Raw genomic sequence first — 18,119 nt, forward strand, 5'->3', positions numbered from 1 at the left:
CCATATGTGTTGAAACTAAATTTTGTGTCAATTAACCCAGTGACCTATGTACTAACGTTAGTATATATTGGTCCCTGATTAACCCAAGCTTTCTTACGCTTGTTGCCTGATCAATGTTCATAATTAATTACATTTATAAAACTGCCCCATTAATTAAGAAGTGATTTTTTTATGTCTACTTTAGTTGAATAAAAGAAATGAATAAAAAAATGAAATATTGGTAGTTTGAATTGATCATATATTTAAAAATGAAAGTAGATCAAAATGAAAATAAACAAGATGGATGCCAAGAGATCTAGAAGACAGGTCGAAAATCTTTAGTTCTAGAGAGTTTGAAGAGTATTAAGCTTTATTTAAGTGAATTTATTTATTACAAAAAGTTAAAACAGTAAGTAAATATTGAGTAATGATTTTCAAAAAAACTACAAAAAATTGAAATTACATGTAACATAACATGTATGATATAAATACATCCAATAATTTATACAAACGTCATTTCATGTCAGACGTCTGACATGAATTTCAGCCGACTATGGTTAATATAAAAGTCGCTTATTATAAAGTTTTGGCCTGACAAATAAACTATGATAATAAACGAATTGTACTGTATTTATAAGTAAATAGTGATTGTAAAGATTCAGTGATGCAATGTTGAACAACATTGGCACACAGTTTTATGATTAAATTAACCTTATGACCTGGTAATTTGACAAGAATATCTCTTTTCTTTCAGTCGTATGACACCTCTCTCTGGCCCTAGTTCATCTCCAGCTGGTTTGAGAGAGGACAGTGTAGGACGGGGTTTTCAGCCTTACAGACCTGGTGATGACCTTCGACACCAGTTACCGCCCTCTCCTTTTGGCCTAGATCCTGCCACTGCTGCTGCCTACTCTGCTGCTTATCCTGCGGCCGCCTTCCTTCCTCCCCACCCCTTCCCTCACCCTGCCTTCAGGTAAGTATTCAGAAAATGACAACATTTCATATTACAAAAAGTGGAGAAGATATAAATTCTTCATTTCACTTTTATGTCAGATAGAAAAATGTGTTTACATTTTCCTAAAATTCTTACATCTATTACTGTGCAATCCAAGGTGATTATTGCAGGTTTACTTAATTCATTTTGTATCTTGTGATGGTAAAAAAATGGGTGGATTTAATTTTTTTCAAAAGACAACATTGATTTTGTTAAATATTTGTCCTCATTAGGGGGCTGCAGAGAAAAATAATTTTAGACTAAAACATGTACATTGTAGGTTTGATGACCCACTGTTGTTGGAGCGATACCGGATGATGCAGCCCCCCTACCTGCCATTTGGTCACCCTGGGATGTTGCCCCCTCCAGGTGTCCACCCACTACTGGCTTCTGGGAGGTACCCCCCAGAATTATTACACCAGCAGTTTCCCTTTGTTTCCTCTTCATCCCGGTTACCTGATCACATATCCCCCTCCTTGTCTGAAAGGTCTGACTCAAGTTAATCTTCTTCATCTGATAATGCTGAATGTTTACTTCCTCAAATTTAATTAAAATTTGCTATAATTTACAGTGGCATGATTTAATTTGATTTCAAAGTATGAGATATGAATATATTGTTTTTAAATATTTCATGTACTTACAGTTAAAAATTTGTGTTCTTGTAGACAAAGACTGGAGGAAGAAAGATACCGAGAACATGAGAGGGAGAAAGAAAGAGAAAAAGAATTAGAGAGGGAGCGAGAGAAAGACAAAGAAATTTTATTACGAGAAAAGGAAAAAAGCAGGGAAAAGGAGAAGGAATTTGACAAAGATAAAGGTCATTACTACAGCCATAGTTCTGATGGATCTCGGAAAGAGAGGAGTGGATCTCTTGGAGGTGGAGATCATCATAGACTACCTAGAGCTGAAGAACTGGGACTGTCTCGTTTTGGTTCTATCACACAGGGGACTCCCAAAGAAATACCTCACAGGAAAGACAGTCGCTCTGACAAAGGGCAAGAGCCTGACCGCTTGGGGAGAGATGTTCATGGGGAAAGGGGTAGTGTTCCTTTGCCAAGCAATCTGGAACAGAGTTACAAAAGAGATGAGAAATACTCACAGCTCTTCAGCACTGGTCCAAAGGTCAGTCTTATACTGATAAAATTCAGTATCTGTTACAAAATTACAATTTTGCAATTGTTGATTGGAATGAATTTTAACTTAACAATGTTAATGCCCGTGACCTTAGTGTCAGGGTTTCTGGGCAATGAGAAGTCAGAAATTTATGTATTGATTGCATAGCAATTGCAATTTTTAAAGAAGTTCACTTTCACTTTTTTTTTATACAGATGTCTGGTGATGGGCAAGACATCCGATATACTCAGCTTCATTCCTTGGATCGCAGTGCCTCTCATTCGTCCACCGAAAGCAGACCCTCAAAATCAGACAGCAACTTCTTCAGACCATTTGACACCAAAACATTAACCAATGGCTACCATTCAGGAACATCGGATGTTGAAAAATTCTCATCCAGTTTGAAAGGCCTTACTGACCAAAGAAGTAAAAGTGACCTACATAAACACAAGCACAGAGAAGACGTGCCCCATTCACATCACAAAACACACAACGATTTGTCTAGCTCAACCAATCATAAACTCAAACAGGACAAGTCGCGCCATGGGAAATCTTCAGTAGAGGACAGTAGAAGTGGGGGTCACTCGGTGCACACTCATTCTCTGTTGTCATCCCTACATCATCAGGGGGATCATAGTCAAAAGCACAAAAAATCATCAAATCAGTTGCATTCATCACATCATCATCATCATCACAGTCATGAATCTCATCAAAAGACTCTCAGAAGTCGACTTGATCTGGAGGAACAGAGGCTCAAGAGGAAGAGAGCCCTAGATCCATACTATACAGACAGTGATGAGGAGGAGGATACTGAAGAGTTAGAGAAAGGGAGATTACTCTTAATAACTAGTGGTCCTTCACTGCCTGTGGATGAAAACCCAGAGAAAATGAAGTTCCTTGAAGTTCTGGGATTGACATCCAGACGAATCAGAAAAGGTGGATTAATTGTACTTATATTTCATCTGTTTGCCTTCCTAAAAAATGTGCCTAAATTCCAATTTGAGAACATATATATATTTTAATTTCTCTTTTGACAATACATTTTAGAACTTGATTTTGAGAGATTGAGGACACGCAGACGTCTGCACCATGAGCGTAGTGTGTCACCACTGGAATTGGAGATCTCTGAATCCAGTCAGGGGGAGGTCAGCAATCTGCCAACTCCGCCTCAGTCTGTCTCCGATCAGATGTGCCAGGCACAGGATTTTCCAGAGAAATGTTCCTTCCTTAACAGCTTCCACCTGTCTGTTGTGGATAAAAATAAGAAAAAAGGTTATTTTAGAGACATGTCTTTTCTTTTTATTGTTTTGATTTTTTCAGCTCACTTGAGTCAAAGGCTTGAGTGAGAATAATCTAATCAAAGTTTGGTTGGACATGCGTGGATCCATGTATACTTCTTTTCAAACATTTCACTTCATCTTCTCAAGAATCACAGAAACTAACAATAGCATCCTTGGGTAAGGGGAATTCAGTTCAAGGAAGGACAAATCTTTATCTGTGGGTATAAATGAGGAATTGTGAACATAATGAGTTATTTAAATTTCTTCTCAAACAATAGTACAGGTAACTCTTGATGGTTCAAACTTCGATCTCTCGAAGTTATTGATCGCTCGAAGTGAGTCTCCTGCCCCAAATTTTTCTAGCAAATTAGCAAAATGTTTGACATGAGGTCTTAAATCATGCAAGCATCCTTGTGCAGTGTCAAAGCAACTTTGTTAGAAATCGGTGATAAGGATGAACCCAAAGGATTTATTATTGTAGTACAAGAAATATTCTTTAAAATATCCTTTCATGAACAACAGGTCCATGGGTCTTGTGGAATTAATTCGTAAAGTTCATTCAGTCATAACAGAACATTCATGTTCAATCTGAAATTGATGTACATTATTTTAACAATGTTTATTTATTTTTCACTGTTAGAATTGGAACAAATAAAACATGTTTGTGAAGAGGACAGAAGGCGGCGACTGTCAAATGATTCCCAGACAGGTTTGTGTTTTCTTCTTTTTGAAATAGCAGAGGAAAGATTTTAATGAAAATAATTACGAAGTAGAGTTTATGATGTTTTTCATAGTGAAAAATTATTATAAGTGCAGCAAAACTGAGAGATTTTCCTTTTCTTCATAAAAGTGTTATTAAAAAAAATACTCCCTGTTATAAGATAGTGGGTTGTTAAAAAATTGTTTTTACAATTTTAATCTCACAATCACTTAGCTATGACATCTCTTAACCACTCAACTATGACATTACAGCCTACAACTCTGCCTTATGAAAAGGCAGGCAAAAGAAAAACGAAAGAAAATGTAATAAACAGAAAAATTCAGTGTTTTTAATTGGTTATGGAATTTATTTCTCTCGTGAGACAGGATTTTTTGTCAGTTTCACTTGTGCTTTGCACTTATAAAACAAATTTTAAAATCCTGTCCCACTTGTGAAATAAATTCCATGTCCAACTACAAAACATTGAATATCCTCTGTTTATGATATATGTAAATTGATATTTTGATTGTGATCATGGATTAACGCACTAAGTGTTAAGCCACTAAAATATGTCATAAGTGCACCCACAGTCAAACCTTGAATCTTGAACTCAGTGGGACTGTGGAAAAACAAAGAGATATTTAAGAGTTCGAGATATCAAGGGTAATAGTGGTTGGAACTTCCAAATGACTTTGACACCTTCAAGGCATTGTATCAACTGTATTTAGAAGTTACATGACATTAAATGTGGACCTTCATTATTTGTACCGTTTTTAGGATCCAAAAGGAGGAAAATACACCTGTCTGATGGGGCATTCAGAAAGCAGGGGAAGGGCAGGAAATCTGAGGGTAAGATGTCAGGTCTGATGTCCCTGATCCCTAACAGAGATGCCTGTCGAGAATTTGCAGAGGAATTTCATCAGTCTGTCCTTCTGTCAACTCAGCGAAAAGCTCTGGGTAATGGTTCTGCACATTCTCATAAAGCATTTGATATAAAAACTTATTTTAAAATGAATGAACATTTTTTATTGATAAGAAAATTCAAGAAATTTTGATTCATTAAAGAAAATTTTTAAAAGTAATTTTTGCTTTTTTAAGACATGAAAATTGGAAATGTGGAAAGTCAATCTTCAGCCAGAGGAAGTGATGTCACAGACACAGAACAACTGGTTCCCACATGGCCAGGACTTGCTGCAGTCATGCAGTCTTACCAAAATCATCTCTCAGGTCAGTTTCGGTAAATCTTGCAAGGTTTTAGCAAAATGGAAAGAGAATCTTAGATTGTTTTTATAAGCTAGGAACTCTGTAAATATATGTCTGACAGTCCTTTACACTGAGATAATACATAGGATGTGTATTTTGTATCACACAGCAGGGAAGATCTCGGCATTAGTCTTGCACCATATCAGTTTTTTTTGTAAGCACTTTCGGAATAATATTTTTTTTTTTTACAGAACAAATAACAGAGAGGAAAATACTAAAGGAAAAATACAAAGCTCTTAAGTCACAGAACATTCATCTAACAACCACTGCCAAGGCACTCAAACAGAAAGAATCAGTATGTAAATTCTATATACAGTCAAACCTCGTTATCTCAAATTCAATGGGACCAAAAAAAAAAACTTAGAGATATCCGAGGATTCAAGATATCAGGGGTGAAACATTAAAAGAATAAGTGGTTTGGACTTCCAAATCACTTTGACATATAATGGTATTCGAGATATCAGTGTTCGAGATACCGAAGTTCGACTGTAGATGTATTAAAAAAAAAAAAAAAAAGGGAATGGAACATATAAGTTTTTCTTGTTGAAGAAAAAAAAAAGATAATTGTAATTGTACCTGAGGTAAAATACATATTAAACTTTAAACAATCAACTAGCTGACAGAATGGTAAATTTTGAAAATGTTATTCTTTTAGATATTCAGTCTGTATTCACTTTCAGGAGATGCTAAGTTCAAAGACTGAAATGAATGATAAAAAGTTGGAGACACAAAGTGCAATAGACAGACTGAAAAGGTGCTTAAAAGATCTTCATTGAATTAAACAACTGCGGGAGGGTGTTTCATAGTAACAGATCTCTTGAGGGTGTATTGTGTTGAAGCTTGTATTGCTGTGGATGATGAGTTAACAATGATGCTAAGAAGACAGCCAAAATATGGAATATTGCCAATGTGTATAGAAAGCGAACTGTGTTACTCCAAATATTACTGGCCTGCTTTATACCAAGACTTAAAGTGCTGACTTTAAAATGTTAATGTCTCCATTGTTAATGGTGCGAAGTTAAGACAAAACCCAGATTATTCTGTGCAGCAGCGGACTTTTTATTATTTATTTTGTTTTTTTTATATATATTATATATTAATCAGTTTATGTGATTATGTAGCATTGTATACAAAGATTTTACATCACTTTGTTTACATGACCAATCTTGGTCACTGTGTCTTTTATTTAGTATGTTATACCAGTAAACCAAAATTTCCAAATGTCTCGCAGAGATCTGTTTTTGTAGCTTTTCTTCCTTCTGTCACAGAAGAGTCATGTTTCATTATCATAGCTGTTTGTGAAGAGGAATGGTGCATCTTTTGTTGCACTGTTAGAATTATATTCATAATTCTCAAAGGGTAGATGCCTTTAACTGCTGATTATTTTTACACAAGTACAAATGTAATAAGTACTGCTATAACCATTGTTGTTATTGAGGTTTTGATTAAATGTCATGCTGTATTTAAAAAAAAAAAATATTCACAGCAAGTTTAAAAAACGTATTGGAATTTAGGGCATTCTATTTCAATTAGTAAAACTTGGGTTATAGTGAAGTCCTGGGGACCTTCAGATTAACATTGTTGCTATATCTGTAATTCTTTATATCCATATAACAAATTAATAAATGTATATGAAGCGAATTCACAATATACACATTTCCCTTCTTATGACTACCCAATATGCTCATTGAAGTAACAAATGTAAGTCCTAACTTGAAGAACTAGTTTTCTTTTATAAAAATTTAATTATAAATACAGACAAAAAAATAATGTCACTTTAATATTTTTAAATTCTGGAACCTTATAAAAATTTATAAAAGATGTAAATTTTATTATTGTCAACCTCTATGGGGCAAAAATCAATGCTCTATATCCATAAATTCCTTGCATCAAAGTTTGTTATAACCGTAACGTTTTACAAGGAATTGTTAAGAATATTAAGAGGGGACCCCAAGAAACATCTGTGACTAAATCAGTTTTACTGTACAAGATATATGTACCTATGTAAATCTGCATTTCAAAAGACAATCAGTTTTGGGGGGGAAATCGTTTATTGGTACCAAAGGTCATATTGATTTTGTTCAGCAGATGTTAAAGATTGTTAATATTCAGATATATGTATGGAAAGCAAATTTGAATAAACCCAAGCTGTATAGACAATGCATAAAGAAATTGTAAAAATAGGAGTTTCTGTGCCTCGATCAGCTCAGGGTTTTTGAACAGACTACAAACAGTGCAGCAGATTCACCTCTCTAGTAGATTTTTTTTCTGTGTTTTTATCTCATTTATGGCTTTACATTTGGTGTAACAACCAATTTGTTTAACTCTCACTTGTTCATGCTCATGCCACAGTATATCAACAATGTATTAAGAGTGAACAAAATAAAAATCAAAGAAATTTGCAAAACTTACTTTTGAATTCAAAAACCAGTGACAGTCTTTTAGATTAATGCCATGTGGCTAAAAGGCTCCGATTCTTGTTCATGGCCGTTTATTAGCAGCATTTTGCATAAATGTTAGTACAGATCTCTTCCTTTCATAGAAAAATCTAGGATCTTACCGACAAAGATGAATAAACTAGAAAATTGACAAATTGATGTAGGGTCCTGTAGAGTGCTTATAACACTAGCCTTTTTCTTGTGACCAGTAATCATGCAAGCCCATAAAATGTCATCCAGAAACCATCTATCACTATTAAGCAGAACTTGAATTACAACAGCAGGATAATATATACGTAACAGAGTTGGGAAATGCGACAGACCAGACCAAGATTGGAAAGCCAGGACAGAGTTCTAGACAGGTGCTCTACCGAGATATCTGGCCACAAGTGATCGATTGAAACTGCCTGCTTTACCCTCACAGATATTTTGACTCACTTACCCTGGTTTTTTGACCCAGAAATATTAGTACCAGTACCCATGATATTTAATCATATAATATTCATATTTAGTGGAATCAACTTTAAGGAGAGGAACTTTGTAAGTTGTAAAGAACTTGTTTCCAATCCATTTGATGTACTCAATAAAACCGTAGCATATATATTTAGTGAAAGACTTGTCAAACAATCTTGACTTCAACCTTAACTGACCAACTCAGTAACTGAAATATACTATCATTCCAATAACAGCGAGTCACTTTGTTTGATCGAGCGTGCTACAGCTTCAAATGTTGATCACCATATTTCAAATCAGTTGGATGTTAGATTTCAATGAAAAGAATACTACTTTGCATATGAAACAGAGAACCCAGCAATACACTGATAATACTGATAATACTGATCAATCGCATTGAATGATTGTTTACAAGTACAGCATTTGTAATAAGCAGCAAGACGTGGTCAGTCCACTGCTGGCTTCTCTGTTCATATGCAAAGTAGTATTTTTAAAATTGAAATCAAACCTCCAATCAAGAGAAATGTAGTGATCAACATTTGAAACTTTGGCAGGCTTGATCAAACAAAGTGACACGCTGTTATTGGAATGATAATACATGTACTAAGTCATTTGGTTAAGGAACTAGAGTAAAGTGTTGATAATCATGACCTCTGAAAAAAAAGTATAGCTAAACTTACTTTTTAAATACATGAACAAATACATGAACAAACATTATTTATTACATTTTCAACAGTGAAATATTGTGATTTATTCATTGAATAAAAGTGATATTCTCTCACAGTGTGAAAGGATACCAAAATAATATTCTCTCACAGTGTGAAAGGATATCAAAAGTAAGTAAAAAATAATTTCTGGCCTGTCATAAGATAGAGATAGTACCTAAGCATCTTGATAGAGCTATTTAAAACTGCAAATTTCTTCATAAATATGTTGCTAAAATCCATGCTATGTAATGTTTTCAATCACACAACTGCTAAACTATGACGTCTAACTGCTCAACTATGACGTCAAGCCTATGACACTGTGTTAAGAAAAGACAGAGGCAAAGGGAAAATCAAAGAAAATGTAATAAACAGAAAATTCAATGTTTTGTAGATGAATATGGAATTTATTTCACTCGTGAGACAGGATTTTTTGATATTTTCACTCGTGCTTCGCACTCGTGAAAATATCAAAAAATCCTGTCCCACTCGTGAAATAAATTCCATATTCATCTACAAAACATTGAATATCCTCTATATAGTAACAGCACTTGAAAGTGTATAATGGGTATCATTGAATTCCCCAACATTTCAAGTACAGGAAGAAGGGAGGTAACTTTCATACATTGTCTTTTAATTGGCTTTTGAGCACAAGCAGGATACAGAATGCCAAATGTTACATGTATCTGTATCATCATTTGTCAACAATGGAGGCAAAGTTCGACAAAGTTTCCTTCTAGAATTGAGTACATGCATACAGCAAAGAATGAGGGCGTACATGGTGAGGACAATCCCCAACCTCTGACACAATACATTTCTCAACTTTTAAAGTTCATAGAAAATTTATATTTTTAAAAAATTATGTTACCATTAATGTCATCTTCAATATATTTCAGTCATTTATTTTATTTATTTATATAATATTCTTATTTTTAAAATTTATGTTCATGACCATATTTAGTGAAAAAAGGCTATTGGTGCAAAAAAAAAGTCTTTTGAATATTAATGGGTCTCCATTCCACATAAATGTTTAAATGATCGAAAAATGGATGGAAAATCTATTTTATGTTTCAAAAAAATGGAGTCTGAACCCATTTTATATGACAATCAAACATTTCTGGAAAAAATAATATGTTTCAACAAACTTGATTATTTAAACCACACAGACACACTCCAATGACAAGAAGACTGCATAGTGTAGTAGTTACTGCCAGCTATGGAGAGAGTGAATCATGTGGAGCTATATTTTTTTTTATCTTTTCATATATCTTAAAAATGTAACTGAAAAATAAATTATCCATGAGTAATTCGATAAAAAAAATGATGATACTGACAACACAATTTTTGAAAAAATGACTTTTCCATAAACTTTCAAAATTGAAAAATATCTTGTCTCAGAGTGGGGGATTGTCCTCACTTTGTAATGCCTCCAATCTTTGATTAAGTCATATACTCTGTCACCAGCACTTCTATAACAAAATTGTTTAAATAACACCTTTTTAAGAACTTTTCCCTGAAAAATTCTGTGTTCTTGAACAAATTAGAATGAATTCTTCTCTTTAGATTTTCCTCCAAGTCAATGACTTAATTTCAGAAGCACAGGATACTCCTCCAAAGTAACATGAGAATAATTCATTAAGGTACCTTTGTGTTGATATTACAGTAAATGATGATACTAATTTACTTATTAATCCTTTCCAGTAAAAAAGTAGAAACTTTGATCAATGTTGCTTTCATATCTCTAGTTTTACAATGAAAAACAGTAAATGAAAGAAAATCAAATCTTGCCTCATACAAAACTAGAAATACCAATACATCATCTATAACAAATCTACATCAGTAGTCTGCTCCATATGCAACATCCATGCAAATTTAGTCCAGATAGGACTTCTAGTTAATGGGGAACTGTAATGTTCCAAAACATTGTCTGTTTCAGGTATAGCTTATAATTACCTAACAAAGGACCTGCTCCACTAACTTTTACTTGGGATTTATAACATAAGCTCACATCAACTTTGTTGAGATGAGCTAGAAACTTTACAAAGGATTAGATGATGATAATATAAACTAATTTTTAAACATAGAAATGGGGCTAATTTGGAGAATGAAAAGGAAATGCTTTGAAATATAAAGTCAACAAAACAAAAAATGTTTAAAAATAAATAATTTATTATTCCTGAGTTGCCTGAATTCTTCCATTTGTATTGGATCTTAAAACATGCATCTGGTCAAGGGCTTTCGTGAGAAATGGTCGCACAGTGTTCAGTTCCATCAAAGTCAAAAAGTTCAGCTGAAATGTACAACATAGAAATAACAAGCATGTATACCAGCAATACAATCTACACTAGATTTAAAACAATAATTGATCATGTTGATTTCAAGTCAGGGCAAAATATTGTCCAAACAAAATTTAACGATGTATAATCAAAGAATTCAGAATGAGGCCAAGGTGAAACCTTTTTTGGTTGCAACACACCTTCCCCCACAATCAATTGTCAATTGACCAACTTTGATGGAGGTAGGCATCACAGTGTGCAAAACAAGATCTAAACAAGATTTGACTATGTATAGTACAATGTAATAAAATTCCAAAATGAGGCCCCAGTGACCTTCTATTGGCTTGTTTCAGGCCTCCCCATAAGATACATTACTTGACAAAATATGATGATCTTAGGCATCCCATTGTGCAAAATATGATTCAGATACAATTTGACCATGTATACCAGGTCCAGGTAGCCATAAAATTCCAAAATAACGCCATGATTGAATTCTTTTTGGTTGGAACACACCTTTCCCCCCCAAACTGTGCATCAACTGACAAGGTTTAATAGCCAAAGGTCACACAGTCTGACAGATAGGATCGGGATTCAATAAAGCTAATAGACAATCAGACAGATTGACAGGAAAGCCTATACCATAACAGGGCCTGTTAAAAGAACAGAAGATCTATGATGACAGGGCTCTAATTGGCGACTAATTTAGTCGCCATGGCACCTAAAATTTTTGATTGGCGCCTAAAATTTTTCCATAAGTCGCCAAATTGGCGACCATTTTAAACTGACTTGGCGATCGTAGAATTCCGGAAATTTTCACAATTCTAACAATTTTTCTGAAAAAAAAAAAACGAAAAGAAATTTAAAAGAAGAGGAAATTATTTTTAGCAATGGACATGTCATGTTTTTTAGGCACGTCATGGGTCCCTATATTCTATTAACTTTTAAAATTGGCGCCTTAAAAAAATTGCCTGGCGACTGAAAATTTGCAATGACGACTAAAATTTTTTGATAAGGCGCCAGCTGGCGCCTAAATTTTAGAGGCGACTTAGAGGCCTGGATGAGACTCTAGCTCCACTGGTTTGTTCTGATAATAGTTGAAAAATTGAACCTGACCTTAAAACACATTTTGGGGGTGGGGTTATAGTTACAGAATTATGCATCCCGATTTTTTTAGTAAACCTCAGATGTACAAAGTTTACTGAAATTAGATGAAACTTGTAGGAGGAGAAGCACTTTTAAAAAATTTTAAAAAAAAATTATTTTTAGTAACCATGGCAGCATGGGTTATATAATACAATATGCACAAAAATTGAACATTCAGAAAATATTCCAAATTTTGTTATCTGCTTACATCAAAGAGGTCTTTATTTTTTTAAACATGAAAATGAGTCAATGACAGGTTAAAGGTAAAGGAGGATTTACTGGGGAAAACATGTATTAGTGTAGCAGATTTCTGACCAGTACCTTGGCATGTGTAGCATCACTCTTTACAAAAGTGTCAATACTGCTCCGGAGTTTGGCGATCCGTAAATCCCAGATATCCTTCACTAGTGTACGGATCTCATCAGCATGGGGGATATCATCTGTTGCACTGAAAATGAAACCTCCAGAAAGTCAGTATATTCAAGGCCTACCATGACCTTTTTTTTTGGGGGGGGGGGAGGGGGGTACAGGGTCCTATATTTTTCAAATGGAAATTTAAATTGAAAAAAAATAGCAAAATATGGAAATACTGATGACTTATATTGTTTTACTGTAGAATAAAATCAGTTAGATTGTAGACTTATCATCTATTCACATTTACATGAACCATTGTAATCTCGGAATATAATAGCCTTTATAAATTCAATCAGATCTATTGATCAAAGCTAATTTGAAAGCCCAAGTATTTATACATGTATAAAATGCGAAAAGTGATGACTTTTGACAGACTAGAGATTAAATACAGTTAATTACCCGATGTGACTAAAATCAGTTGCCATTCAGTGAATTGGAAGTGCATAGGAGCTTGATTTATCCAGATACCAATAATCTGGACAATTCACGGAACTGATTTTGTCTTAAAAATCCAGAAATTCATGTTCTGGATGTAGACAATCAATATTTACAATGAAACATTTTTTTTTAACAAAACTGGATAATTGAGTTCAAAAGAGATTCGGTTATCCAGGCAATCATTTACATGTACATGTATATGGATCTGATGTTTTGACCAGGAACCAAAATGTCCAGATTAAAGAAGCTCCGCCGTTTTGATTACTGAGTAAGTTAACAACTCCATATAGAAATATGAGAATGGGTCATCAATTCCGTGCACAAATATGAAAAATGGATCATCAATTTAATGCACTGACACACATATATAAATAAGATGGGTATTTCATCAAGGAGAGGTTAAGAATGGGGCTGGTTTTCAAATGCCAGACCAGCCTGTATACATCTATATTAAGCTATTAACCCTGGAGACTTCTACATACCATTTTAATAGGAGCTGGGTGACTTCCATATAATGATCACTTGGCATCTTTGTAAAAAATTTGGAGTCTGTCTCCTCTTGCTTCTTGTCCTGTAAGCGATCTGCAAGGAACAGGGACACTTTACCAAATCCATCATAAACAACGTGCTTACCATCACTGAAAATCACTAATACATGTAATGAAAAATGTATACAAACATGCACATTGAATGAATAACTATTTTATTGAAACATATTTTATTAAAAAAAAAGGTTGGATATTTGCATTAGATGGGAATATAACTAAAACAAGTGACATGAAGTCGAGATAACTGTAGAGCAGCAATAATGGCTTTATTATGAACTTTATCCTTTCATTAAACTCTGTTCACAAGTATGTATTCTTTATAGTTTGCTTTCATAGTTTTGAACATACAGTATTCATGTATTATTTTCACTCTGGATGTTGATTTATTTTTAGAATTCTTTCTTCTATGAAAATGACAAAATCTGAATAAGAGTGAAAAAAAATTACACCTCCTGTAACAAAATTTAGTGAAGTCCTTGAAAGCTTTGAAAGCATATCCTACTGCAGGTGTACAAAAATACAACTGGAATACAGATGTTCAATGTTTGCTGTGTTAAGATAAGAAAATATTTGAAAAAATAAACTGACCAATGTCCATCCATTCTGGTGGCACAATCCTACATTTCTGTCCTTGTTTGAGATTCACTGCCATCCATAGTGGGACCTGTACAGGTAGACCAGGTGTAAGAGGGCCAATGTCTCCCTGCAAACAATATTAATTATGTAGACACTTAGAGGGATAATACAGAAATATGTGGGATCCTTCAAAAAATGCACATTGGGCAAGGCGTAAGCATTTTTTCAAGGACCCAGTATATTTCCCCTGTACATGTCTACATATTGAATTTATCCTGTCAAAGATTTTTTTTAATAAAGTTTATTTTCTCTGAGTTATGCAAACCGTGTTCCGTAATAATTGTTTACATTGTGACACTTTGATGTTTTTGTGACATCAATTATTAGTCTCCTTGTGTGTTCAAATGAAAACAACATATTGAATATGATCTGGACAGTATGCCACGTGGAGGGGGCATATTGATTTGATATGTGGTGGGTAGGTCACATGGAAGGGGCATATTAACAATATGATGTCGGTAGGCAGCATAATATGGCTTAAAAATACAGTTTTCTTCTTGACCAATGAAATTTCAGGATTCTTATTAGAGGCAGGGTAATGAAGTATATAGTGACTGTATAGGTAGACCAGCTGTAAGAGGGCTAATGTCTCCCTACAAACAATTTAGTATACAGTGACTGTATAGGTTGACCTGGTGTAATAGTGCCATTAATGTCTCCCTACAAGCAATGTAAAATACAGTGACTGTACAACAAGATCAGGTGTAAGAGGGCCAATGTCTCCCTACAAGCATCGTCGCAAACCCCGGCCAGAATGTACGATCCTCTCCCATTCTGGCCGTGGTTGAATGAGAAGAGAATATTTCGCAGCTCATTAAAATATTGATCAATGCGAGTAAAGCATAGTCGGATAATGAACTTTTACGCGACCTTTCAATACCCAATTGCAGTATACGAGACATTTCTTGAAAATTGTTGATGTCAGTTGTTGATTTCAATTGCGATTGGAAACAAATATTGTCATTGGCTGAACATGACATCACAACATAGAGGCGTAAATATTCAAGATTACGACACTTTTGGTGATCAAGCAGCCACCGGTAGGAGAGAGCTATATGCAGACTCCGGACCGTGGCTTGAGACGATGTCCTACAAGTACTATAATATACAGTGACTGTACAGGTAGACCAGGTGTAACAGGGCCATTGTCTCCCTACAAACAATGCAATATACAGTTACTGTACAGGTAGACAAGGTGTAATAATGCCATTGTCTCCTTACAAACAATGTAATATACAGTGACTATACAGGTAGATAACTGGAACAAAAACATTTTTATGGTTAGGCTGTTTAAAATTCTACGTTTAACGTCACCCACGCGCGTAGGTTTAGGAGAAATCCATCTTTGAAAAAAACAAACAATTCGGAATTTCATATATCCGTTCTGGTTTGGTTCTACATTTAGCGACTTAATTCTGCATCCCGTAGTGACAGAAAACGTGCTTTGATACCGCAGTTGGTGTCTTTTTAAAAGAAAACTAGTGAATTAAACAGTATGGGATCATAAATGTAAGTAAAAAATAGATGATTTTATCATTGAAGTTAATGACAAAGTCTAGTCTGTTGAGTTTTTATCAGTCTTCGAATCACAGATTCTCAGGTCGTAATTATGTTGGCTGAACTATTCATTGTACAGTATTTGGAGAGAATTGCAAAACTTTTTACTGAGTGCAAAGTGTGTCAAAAACAAAGATGTTATAATATACAGTGAGATGCATCATTTAAATTTTATTTAATAGTTTCATTTTAAAACATTTCGTAAAAATTTAAAGGAACATTAATATTAGTGATTTCTTCATAGATGTAGCATTCATGTACCTACAAATGGCAACAATTTTAGGGAAAGATAATATTTATTTAGTCATTGCCATTTGAGCAGGGGAAATCTTAGAGAAGATAGGGCCTTTCAAGCAAAGGAGAGTAAGGAAAGTGATTGGGGTATTCCAAGAAGTGAAGAATCCTTTCATGTGTGTGGAATTCAAGGTAAAATAATCTTACACCTATGGTCCAAATATAGTATTTACACTTTCAAAACTAAATGCTAGATCTAGTACTATGAGTAAAAATACAGAATTTATTTTCGAGATATTTTCAATTTTAGAATGTATTACATACTGTCAACATAATTTTAATTGTAGATATCAATCAACTATTCTCACAAGAAGACGCATTTTCCTACAGGATATCATGGACGTGTGGCAATATAAATCCAAAGGACAAATGAGGCCAGTTAAAAGCCACTCCCCTGTACATTCAGTCTACATTGTTTGCTCACAAAAGGATTCAAACCAATATACATACTAAGGAAATTAGACTTAGATGTCATATCCAATACTCTTATTACTCAATAGTGTTTTTTTTAACATACTGAATAGGTTAATTTGAATAAATTCACAAATGTTTAAAATTTTTGTTTGTTTATTTTTTTCCTCCCTCCCTCGTAGGTTTTGAACTTTAGAGGTGATGTTAAACGTAGAATTAACTTTGAACAGCCTTAGAATAATGACTAAAAATTTTTAAGTCATTGCATTGTCCAGAGAACATCTAGAGATCTGGTACAATCTCTAGATTTAGCTATGTAGCTTGAATTACCTACATAGCTTTATATACCTATCTGAAGTAGCTTTATTTTTTCTTAAATATAAAGCATTTATTTCCAGGATGTGCAGAAAATTGAACTTTGATGCAGTGATAATTTTTAACTTTGAACTGATCTGGAAACAATTCATGAAAAAATACTCTTGAAGATGTGTCTCTTTTAGCACAATTGCAATCAAAGTTCTATAAGTTTTGGGGCTTTATACATAAATTGGCGTATTCAAAATTTAGCGCAATCACTGGGTCTTGAGTTGTTGGCATATTCATGAATTAGCGCTACACACAAACGTGCCATAAATGATTTATTAACGGTATTCATAAATTAGCGCATCGTTGTCTGTACCAAAGCCGCTAAAATATGAAGCCCACTATTTTAAGTACACATACAGTAACATTACTAATGTTGAATGAAATAACAAAGAAGACCAATTCTGGCTAACATGATAATTGATTGGTAATAATTCAGCACAATGTGAAATAATTATACTTATCCATGTCTCATCGCACACAAGGTGGTATACAGTTACTCAAACAATGGAAATACATCTTTTGCAAGTTCAAAAGCAGCAATGTTTAACTATCTTCTTCTCGGATAGCTTTTTTAAAACTCCCTAGTACAAATATAAGCAGACATACTTCAAGTAGCTAAATCTAGTGATTGAACAGTACCAGACTGATATAAGGTTCCTGTCAGAGTCTTCATGTTAAACAGTAAAATATTATGTAAAGTGTAACGATACTAATAGTTCTCATCATAATGAATCTTTATTTCACCTGATCCCATCTTTGGAATTTTCGGGAGATTTATAGCCTTTTTACAGATTTGTATTCTTTGTAGATTTTTTTTTTTTTTAGATCGATCACTGTTCGTTAAGTTCACATTTTTTTCTTTTCATTCACTTCATGATGGTAAAAATGATAAATAATAAACTTGTAGCACATATTTCTTACTCCAATCAGATATATCTTGTCCAAGGCAAAATTTGGAACGACTGTCACAAATTCTTTCTCTGCCAGAAACTCTACTTCTGATGGATCCATGTATTATTTGTTTACGTTTTACAGGAAGTTAAATTTCGCGGGAAAATAATGTCAAGGTCATATATTCTAGGTTAATCGTGTGTTTGAAAACAATGTTTATT

The 18,119-nt window shown here is 34.1% G+C and overlaps 2 protein-coding genes across 2 annotated transcripts in view; one reads left to right on the forward strand and one right to left on the reverse strand.

The window, feature by feature from the left end:
• Positions 1-7,736, forward strand: part of LOC133205798 (uncharacterized) — a 36,365-nt gene extending 28,629 nt beyond the window's left edge. Inside the window, exons 6-15 of the mRNA XM_061341677.1 lie at positions 734-952; positions 1,254-1,460; positions 1,639-2,095; positions 2,302-3,022; positions 3,134-3,358; positions 4,007-4,075; positions 4,844-5,023; positions 5,165-5,293; positions 5,521-5,624; positions 6,010-7,736. Coding sequence (XP_061197661.1) covers positions 734-952; positions 1,254-1,460; positions 1,639-2,095; positions 2,302-3,022; positions 3,134-3,358; positions 4,007-4,075; positions 4,844-5,023; positions 5,165-5,293; positions 5,521-5,624; positions 6,010-6,105 — 2,407 coding nt within the window. The 3' untranslated portion in view covers positions 6,106-7,736. The remainder of the gene's footprint in view (positions 1-733; positions 953-1,253; positions 1,461-1,638; positions 2,096-2,301; positions 3,023-3,133; positions 3,359-4,006; positions 4,076-4,843; positions 5,024-5,164; positions 5,294-5,520; positions 5,625-6,009) is intronic.
• Positions 7,737-11,075: 3,339 nt separating this feature from the next.
• On the reverse strand, positions 11,076-18,071 carry LOC133206250 (DNA replication complex GINS protein PSF2-like). The gene is made up of 5 exons (XM_061342199.1): positions 17,929-18,071; positions 14,332-14,446; positions 13,678-13,777; positions 12,665-12,791; positions 11,076-11,214 (listed from the first exon to the last, which is right to left on the reverse strand). The coding sequence occupies exons 1-5, from the start codon at positions 18,016-18,018 to the stop codon at positions 11,095-11,097; spliced, it is 552 nt and encodes a 183-aa protein (XP_061198183.1). The 5' UTR covers positions 18,019-18,071; the 3' UTR covers positions 11,076-11,094.
• Positions 18,072-18,119: the final 48 nt, after the last annotated feature.

This window comes from Saccostrea echinata, unplaced genomic scaffold, assembly GCF_033153115.1.
Source record: "Saccostrea echinata isolate AGI-Se365-2 ecotype Australia unplaced genomic scaffold, CSIRO_AGI_Sech_v1 ptg000054l, whole genome shotgun sequence".
Lineage (NCBI taxonomy): Eukaryota > Metazoa > Mollusca > Bivalvia > Ostreida > Ostreidae > Saccostrea > Saccostrea echinata.

Bases quoted from the DNA above. Each gene is read 5' to 3' on its own strand.
- LOC133206250 (XM_061342199.1), bottom strand. From the start codon at position 18,018: ATGGATCCATCAGAAGTAGAGTTTCTGGCAGAGAAAGAATTTGTGACA. The intron at 13,778-14,331 runs GTCAGTTTATTT...TGTTCCTTGCAG, and splicing joins ACCAGAATGGATGGACATTG to ATCGCTTACAGGACAAGAAG. The intron at 11,215-12,664 runs GTACTGGTCAGA...TGTACATTTCAG, and splicing joins GTGATGCTACACATGCCAAG to CTGAACTTTTTGACTTTGAT.